Genomic DNA, 9,516 nt, shown 5'->3' with positions numbered 1-9,516 from the left:
AAATCCACCTGCCTCTGCCTCCCAAGTGCTGCTGGGATTAAAGGTGTGTGCCACCACCGCCCCGGCTATGATGGGTATTTCTGAGACTTCCTCTGTCAGTGAAATTAATCTGAGTTTCTTCACCTTAGACTTAGGCAGACTCTTCAGACAAGGTCAAAAATTAGCCACATTCTTCACAAAAATACCAAAAAAAAAAAAAAACCAGTCCCTAGGCCAATAATGAAATTCATCTCCATTGAAACCTCTTGGACCAGGTCACCACAATTCAATTAACTCACAGCAACAAAGCCTTCCATAGTTCTTTCTAGGATAGCACATTAAGCCCCACTTAAAGCATTCTAATGCTTTCCAAATCCAAAGCCAGAAAATGCACATTCTTAAAAAAAATAAAAATAAAAAAATAAAAAGCATGGTCAGGCCTATCACAGCAATATTGCACTCCTGGTACCAACTTCTGTCTTACTTAGGGTAACTCTTATAAAGGACAACATATATTTGGGGCTGGCTTACAGGTTCATAGGGACAGTCCATTATCATCAACATGGGAGCATGGCAGCATCTAGGCAGGCATGGTGAGGGCAGAGCTGAGAGTTCTACACCTTCGTCTGAAGGCTGCTAGTGGAAGACTGACTTCCAGGCAGCTAGGATGAAGGTCTTAAGCCCACACCCACAGTGAAATAACTATTCCAACAAGGCCATAACTCCTAATAGTGCCATTCCCTGAACAGAGCACATACAAACCATCACAACCATGGAGTCTTACTTAGTGTTCTATTGCTATGAAGAGATACCAAACCAGGACAACTCTTATAAAAGAAAGCATTTAATTGGGGCTTGTCAACAGTTTCAGAGGTTTGTCCATTATTATTGTGGGAAGCAAGCTAGGGAGCACTTTGGAATGCAGGCAGATATAGAGTAGCTGAGAATTATCCATACTGACCCATAGTCAGTAAAAGAGGGGGACACTGGGTCTGAACCTTTGAAATCTCAAATATGACCCCCAGTGACACACTTAACACCAATGATGCCACACTTCTTAATCCTTTTCCAGCAGTGCTAATATCTGATGACTAAGCATTCAAATCTATGAGCCCTTAGGGCAATTCTTATTCCCACCACAACACATGGTGAGAAAGGTAAAACAACAGGAACATAAGCAGCTGGTCATGTTCCTTCCACAGCCAGGAAGCAGGAGACTGATGGACAGTTGGTCTCAGGGTATTATCTGATACTGCAGCATCTTAGTCAAAAAGATGCTTCCAATAGCAATCAACAGACCTTCTGAAATCAATTAAACCAATCAAGAGAAATCCTACAAATCAACAAGAGGCTTGCAACTCAAATGATTCTACAACTCATGATGCTAACAACTGAGATACAAGCATTACTTCTTGATGCTAGTCCATGTAAAACACAGTCATTTTATTTATTTTTTTAAAGATTTATTATTTATTTAAGTAAATTGTAGCTGTCTTAAGACACACCAGAAGAGGGCGTCAGATCTCATTATGGGTGGTTGTAAGCCACCATGTGGTTGCTGGGATTTGAACTCATGACCTTTAGAAGACCAATCAGTGCTTTTACCTGCTGAGCCATCTCACCAGTCCCCAAACACAGTCATTTTAAAGGTGTAACTTAAACATAAGTTTTATATAAGATTTATTTCTGGGCATACATTTATGTTTGTGTGGGGGCCCATGCATGGAGGTCAGAGGACAACCTTCAGAGGTAATTACTTCTATTTTGTGGGTACTGAGAATACTAACATGGGTGTGGATCTTGTTGGCAATTCAGTTTGTTCCCAAAGTCAGTATGCTAACTCTATCCAAAAAGCTTTAAATCGTAACGTTTCTTCCCTTTCTCCAACCTTACTTTCAATTCATAAGTAAAATAGGTTACCACTTGAAAGGTCCACAGATTTATTTAACTATTATAACAGTTTGAAAGACCACAGTCCATGTGTCATGTGAGACTCAAGGCAGTAGGGTTTCTGGAGGGTTTCTCTCATGCATGAATTCTGTTATGTTTGTAAATCTTGACTGATAATTGAAGACCTTGCCACATACTTCACACTTGTAGGGATTCTCTATGAATTATCTTGTGTTTAGAAAGTAATGATGGATAACTGAAGGCCTTGCCACATACTTCACACTTTTATGGTTTCTCTTCTGTACAAACTTCAAAAGTATTTGCCACATTTTTTAAAATTCATATGGTTTCTTTCCAGGATGAATTCTTTGATAATCCCTAAATTTGTTGAGCATTTTGACATGCTTTTTTCATTTGTAAATATTTTCTACATTGTGAGTCAACTTGTATAGAAAAAGGTATGATTTTGTAAGGGAGGCTTTTCCACTTTTGTATGGTTTCTCTCCAGAATGAGTTATCAAATAAGGAGAAAGAATGTGGGAAGTTCTAAAGGACTTGACTGATAATGTATCACAAGTTTATAGTTTCTCATCTGTATGGATTCTCTTCTTTTCAGAAAGTAATTATGCACAATAGAAGGCTAGGCCACATACTTAATATTTGTAGGGTTTCTCTCATGAATGAATTCTGTTTGTAAATCTTGACCAATAATTGAAAACCTTGCCACATACTTCACATCTTTATGGTTTCTCTTCTATATGAACTTTCATATGTTTGTAAGGTCCAGATGGATAATCAAAGGCTTTACCACATACTTCAAACTCATAGGGATTCTCTTCTGTATGAATTATGCTGTGTTTAGAAAGTATGGATGGATAGTGGAAGGCTTGTCACACATTTCACAATTGTATGGTTTCTCTCTTGTATGAGTTTTCATACATTTGGAAAGTAATGATGGATAATGGAGGGCATTGCCACATACTTCATACTTTTATGGTTTCTCTCTTGCATGACTTTTCTTATGTTTTGAAAGTCTTGATGGATATTCAAAGGCCTTGCCACATACATCACACTTGTAGGGTTTCTCTCCCTTATGCATTAACTTGTGTTCATGAACTGATGATTGACATCGGAGGAAAGTTCCACATATTTTACACTTGTAGGGTTTTTGGTCTGTATGACTTATCTTGTGTTTTAAAAGTAATGATGGAAAGCGGAAGGCCTTACCACATACATCACACTTGCAGGGTTTCTCTCCTGTATGAATTCCCATGTGTTGATAAAGTGATGGTGAAGAGTGGAAGGCCTTTCCACATTTATCACACTTGTATGGTTTCTCTCCTGTATGAATTTTCATATGGTACAAAAGTCTTGATGAAAAACCGAAAGTCTTGCCACATACTTCACACTTGTAGAGTTTTTCTTTTGTGTGAATTATCTTATGTTTAAAAAGGTTTGATGGAACATGGAAGGCCTTGTTACATATATCACACTTGTACGGTTTTTCTCCTGTATGAATTCTTTTGTGCTCAGAAAGTAATGATGGAAAACTGAAGGACTTGCCACAGTCTTCACACTTGTAGGGCTTCAGTCCTAAATGAATTATCTGATGATTTTGAAGTTCTTTTCTCCCCTCAAAAATGTTGCCACATTCTTTGCATGTATAGCATTTTCCTCCTGGTGAGTAACAAGTAAAAAATGAATGAAAACAGAGCAAAATTCTATATTTTAAAACTAATAGTTTTTAAAAAGCCAACATTTACTCATACTTGCATTTGTCTGTATTAATGATAAGCTACATTCAATTTTCTGTATTCAGTGAAGTACAATTTAAAACACAAAATAAGTGACAATTACGTAGACTTCCTTGAAGTAAGAAGACAATGGCAACATAGAAGAAGGAAGGAATAGAATATTAAACAAAATCAAACATGTATGAAAGTACAATATCCATTAAGAAAACCCATAATGGCATTATGCAAATGCCAATCAGCTCCTTAAAGAAATACTGAAGTTACATGAATAGTTAAAAACAAAGTATAAGTTAGTTTAATTTGGAAAACACTTAAATAAACAATGTTAATATATTATATGTGTATATAATATTATATCTATAGTCTAAGTATAAAGTTTTGTTTCAGAAGTTTTGAAAGGCGACTGAAGAAGACTTTCTTTAATAATATTAAATAGAGATTCAAGAGAAAAAGGTTTATGCACATCTTTAGGCATCGTGGTTTTGTGCATTTTGTGAAGATTATCCATGTCTTACTCAAATGACTGATTTTTCTGGTCCCATATGTTTGTGCCATGCAGACATGGCATTATAGTGGGTTATTAGAATCTCTCATCTTAAGTTTGTGCAAACATTGTTCCACATTTATGTTCTAACTTGTCAATAACTGCTGATCAACCAATGGCTGGGCTGAAGAGAGAATATGCTTGACTTCTGCTGTCCCAGGGAAGAACAGGGGATGGGGTGTGTGTGTGTGTGTGTGTGTGTGTGTGTATGTGTGTGTGTACATGCGCGCGTGGCTCCCTATAAGGAAGGGGTCTAGACAGACATCATGCAAAATCCCCTGAAACTCAGAGATCCAGACTAGTATTAAAATGCTAGTATCATGGGTAAGTTGCCTGGGAGCTAGCCAGATTACTTTAGAGGATTACAATCAATTATTAACATCCTAGTAATTGTGTTGTAAAGCATATCAAATAAATCTTACAGTCTCTGTCTCATTCATTTGGGTGCTTGTTGAGATAACTCATCACTTTAAAAAAATGTATGTGCATATATCTTATAAAAAATAATTCCTCAAGTTAAAGATTACATAAATATACAGAGCTTTGGCTGCCATGGGAAACACAGGTAATCTCATGGTAAAAGAAAACTAATAAAACACAAAAACTAATAAGACACAAAACATTCTAAATGTTAGCTTATGCCCTCCATTGACAGAAAAATGCAGAAAAGTAGACTTTTAAAAGCCAATAAGGTCTTCTGAAAGGTTCCACCCAGCAGCTGACTAAGACAGGTATAGACACCCAGAGTCAAACAGTGGATGGAGCTTCAGGGCTCCTACAGAAGAAGAGGAGGAAAGACTATGGGACCCAAAGGAGATAGGAACTCCACAGGAAGACCAACAGAGTCAACTAACCTAGGTCCTTGGGGCTCTGAGTCTGAACCAACGAACCAAGCACATACATGGGCTGGACCTAGTCCTCCCCACTCATGTGAAGCACATGTGCAGCTTGATCATTGTGTGGGTCCTGAACAATTGGAAAGGAGGCTATCCCAAAAGCTGTTGCCTGTATGTGAAAGATATTCTACTAGCTGGGCTGCCATGACTGGACTCAGTGGGAGAGAAAACACCTAGGATTACAGAGTCCTGGAGTGCCAGGGTTGAGGGTTGGCAAAACACACAGCATGGTGCCCACCCCCTTAGAGCAGAAGAGGATGGCAGACAAAGGAAGAATTGTGGGAAGAGGTGACCAGGAAGGGGACAGTGAACCAGATGTGCGGTGAATGAGTAAAAAAGAAATTAATTTAATTTTAAAAAAGATAATTAATGCCAGAATATTGTGTCTCAATAGATTTATGTTAGATCTTAGAGTTTCCCACTCTGTTCTCTGACACCCTCCTTCTAACACACCTGAGAACATAGTGATGGCCGCTTGACTCCTTACATATGAAGGCTCTTGTTTTAGCTCCAGAAATGTGACTAGGTATGGCTTGGAAGAAGCAAGACCTGTTTGTGGAAAAATGGAACAACATCGTTACTGTGGTCAGGTGGGAAATAAAATGTCCCTCCAGGACTGTGTGTATAAGGAATGAGAAGGTACAATAAAGGAGTATAGAGGTGTCTTAGTCAGGGTTTCTGTTCCTGCCCAACCATCATGATCAAGTTGGGGAGGAAAGGGTTTATTCAGCTTACACTTCCACATTGCTGTTCACCACCAAAGGAAGTCAGGACTGGAACTAAGCAGGTCAGGAAGCAGGAGCTGATGCAGAGGCCATGAGGGATGCTACTTACTGGCTTGCTTCCCTTGGCTTGCTCAGCTTGCTTTCTTATAGAACCCAAGACTACCAGCCCAGAGATGGTACCACCCACAAGGGGCCCTCCCCCCCAATCACTAATTGAGAAAATGCCCCACAGCTGGATCTCATGGGGACACTTCCCCAACTGAAGCTCCTTTCTCTGTGATAACTCCAGCCTGTGTCAAGTTGACACACAAAACTAACCAGGACAAGAGGACTAGTTGTTAAGTGTTTTCGGATGGGCACATCAGAATGCTAAGGAGGAACTTGAAAATTGCAGGTCCTGAGCTTCCCACCACTCAGTTACATGGAGAACTTTTACAAGTGAAGTATGTGATGTTCTCTTTAAGGTGTACCATTTATATTCTAAGACCAACAAAACATTTACATTTAAGTATGAATGCAAGAAGAAATAGTTCAAAGCTATATGAATAATTTAAATTTTCCTTAAAAGTAAATAGCCCTATGGACCTCATTGATGGACATAGAAGTACCCAGGAGATACTATACAAAAGGAACAACTTTCATGCTTATAATTAATTAAAAATTCATCATAGAAGGTATCCTCACCCAGAAAAACAAGGTTGTTGTAATTCTCCAATGTCACATCCCTGTACAGTTTCCACTGAGCAGGGCTGAGGTATTCCCACTCCTCTGCAGAGAAATATATCACCACATCCCAGAATGACAGCATATCCTGAAAAAAAATTTATATAAGAGTAAATATCAGACATTATTGTTTGGGGTTGGTGTGGTGCTTCCATGTATTCAAGTGATTAAATTCTATACGCCCCCCCCCCCCAAAAAAAATCTGGCTGCCTTAAGACAAGTGAATTCCCATGAGTTCACCATGAATTTTTGTGTTAAATTGGCTACCTAATTTAAAAAATTGGCTAAATAAAACTAGCAACTAGTTGTGAGCCTAACCTTTAACGGCTGAGCCATCTCTGCTGTACTCTAACTTGCTCCTTCTCCACCGTCAGGGAACTAGATCAGAATATAGTAGAGGAAACCAGCCAGCCCCATCCCTCCACCTACCCAACTCACACACAGTCACACTTGCCTAGTGTTGCTGGGCCCTAGGGAGGCCTGGCTGGAGCTGGTCCAGCTGTTCTGTTCTGTGGTTCCTCACCCTGGGTTCTGATTGCTGCCCTCTGCCTGTCTGAAGGAGGAGGCCAAGGCCCACCCAGTACACAAGGCTGCCTTCAAAGGCCTCTACTGGTTTAGTAGCTGCTGAGATGGATTGCCTTGTCCCGCCACCCATTGCTGCCTGGGCAGCACCCTGAAGCAGGCAAATGGGTCTTAGGATCCCTTCCAGAAACCTGCTCTGACCCAGACAGGAGGGGGGTTACCTGGGGCCTGACTCCACTCTCCTGGGAAGGCATGCCTCAACCTAGGGTAGAGGGGTAGGATGGCTGACTGGTTTTGGTTGGTGTCTACAGCCCTCATTCTGGGTTGGACAGCTGGGAGCCAAAGTTGAAATACAAATAAAGTTGTTTTGGGCCTCTTTAAAACAACAACAACAACAACAACAAAAACCCTAGCAACTGCCAATTATGGAGGTAGGCAGGGCTTTGATGAGTGGACTGGGTGTTGTAAGTAAGGTCCACAACAAGGAGAAAGACATGTAGGGAGGGGAGGACAGGTCTCCAGTAGCAAGAATTTGGGGAGCATGGATGTGAAAGTAGCCAGTCTAGCTTTAGAAAAATAGATTCGGAGCAATTATCCAGCAATTGAGCAAAAGCCAAATAAGTTAATCATAGTCTGAGTCTTATTTATTTGGAAACTAGACTGGGATAGACATAACCACAATTAACTTACACATTATGCTAATTATAATCAGCAATAATAACAAATACACAGAGGCATCATGTGCTTCTGCATAGATAGGAGAGCTGAAAGCACCTCTGATATAGGTAAGGAAGAATTCTAAAATACTCTTGATGAGGTACTGTTTGCAACACTGGACTCAGCTCTAAGTGAAGTGGATCACAGAAGGTCCTAGAAAGTCCTATGGTACAAAGCATGTAAGAACCATAAAATGGAGAACAAGGGCAACAAAAAACAGTGTGTTGGGGCGAGACAGATGGCTCAGTAGTTAAGAGCACGGGTTACTCTTCCAAAGGACATGGGGTTTGATTCCTAGATGCAACATGGCTGCTCCCAATTGTTTATAACTCCAGTTAGGAAGGATCAGAAAATCTCTTGGACATGAATGATAACAAAATACAAACACATATTTGCCTTAGTTAGAGCTTCTATTCCTGTCACGAAACTCCATGACCAAAAATCAGATTGGTGAGGAAAGGGTTTATTAGGCTTCCACTTCCACAGCACAGCACAGCACAGCACAGTTCATTACTGAAAGAGGTCAGGGCAGGGATTTAAACAGAACAGGAACCTGGAGGCAGGAGTTTATTTAGAGATAATGTAGGGGTTCGGCTCATAGGCTTCCTTGCTCAGCCTGCTTCCTTATAGAATCCAGGGCTAGCATCTCAGAGTTCCACCTTGCATACCAGTATGTGTCATGCTCCATCAGTCACTAAGAAATTGCTCTACAGGCTGGCACACAGCCTCATCTTACAGAGTATTTCCAAAATTAACATTTCCTATACTCACATAACTATAGTTTGTTTCAAGTGTACAATATTCCAGCTAGCATAATAAAAATAAACAAACAGTTAAATCTTAGAAAAAAATAGAGCTTCAGTGTCTTATCATTGTATTAGAATACAGCACACATGATGTACATTCTTCACGGTAGAGAGCCATGGTGATGGTGAAAGTACTTCTCAACCCAAATATGCACAATCACAAATGTCAGATACAATGAAGAGCTACATACATTGTTATATCCCTGTACACATTAATTATCATGCTTTTTATTCTTAAAGAAAATTTAAAATTTAGATGCCAAAGAGCTCTTGAAAAATCCATGACATCCAACAGCCAGGCATAATTATGCCTAGGTGAAATGAAATAACCCTTTTTTACTGGGCCTAGAAAAGGCCCAGAGGTTTTAATCACCTCGAGAAGAGGGTGTATTTATGATCTTTCCAAAAAATGCAGTATCTCCAATCTAGGTTCCAGAAAGACTGGTCCAACCAGCCCTGCCTCTCCTGCTCACAAAGACTTGCTGAGAAGAAGAGGAAGAAGAACAAGGGAAGCAGACAGCCACCACAGACTTGAACAATGAGAACTGCTAACGCTGCTGCTGTTCAGTCATATTTGTTTGGACTTATTGCTGCTAATATGAATTTTTCTTGTGTCTCTTATCTATGTGCTATGTTATTTGTAAGTTAGGTTAGCCACTAAGTGTCATGCATCATTTCAGTAAACTAAGGCCCATTTGCAGGGAGTGTCATTTGAGATCTTAAATTCCTTGGATTCAGGACAGCATCAATGCCCTTGCATTCCTTCATCTTCTCTAAATGAAGAGGAATATCCACTGATCAATATTCCTCCAGGTTTCCTCTTCCTGAGATAACTGGACAATGAGATAACAACTACATCTCTCACCTGATTTACAATGCTTTAGATTCAATGTCTGACTGACTTGGTTAGATTTCTTACTTTTAAAAACAGGATTCCTATGTGAATACAGCTGACCTTCC

The 9,516-nt window shown here is 39.8% G+C and overlaps 1 protein-coding gene across 1 annotated transcript in view; it reads right to left on the bottom strand.

Moving 5' to 3' along the window:
• Window positions 1-810: 810 nt before the first annotated feature.
• Window positions 811-9,516, bottom strand: part of LOC116083960 (zinc finger protein 728-like) — a 17,624-nt gene continuing 8,918 nt past the window's right edge. Inside the window, exons 2-4 of the mRNA XM_031360802.1 lie at window positions 6,473-6,599; window positions 5,517-5,612; window positions 811-3,546 (exon numbers count right to left, since the gene is read on the bottom strand). Of these exons, the coding sequence (XP_031216662.1) occupies window positions 2,861-3,546; window positions 5,517-5,612; window positions 6,473-6,599 (909 nt within the window). The 3' untranslated portion in view covers window positions 811-2,860. The remainder of the gene's footprint in view (window positions 3,547-5,516; window positions 5,613-6,472; window positions 6,600-9,516) is intronic.

The sequence above is a fragment of the Mastomys coucha genome, unplaced genomic scaffold (genome assembly GCF_008632895.1).
Source record: "Mastomys coucha isolate ucsf_1 unplaced genomic scaffold, UCSF_Mcou_1 pScaffold8, whole genome shotgun sequence".
Taxonomy (NCBI): Eukaryota; Metazoa; Chordata; class Mammalia; order Rodentia; family Muridae; genus Mastomys; species Mastomys coucha.
Note: the sequence above shows the minus strand (reverse complement) of the source record. Positions and strands in the feature narration are given on the sequence as shown.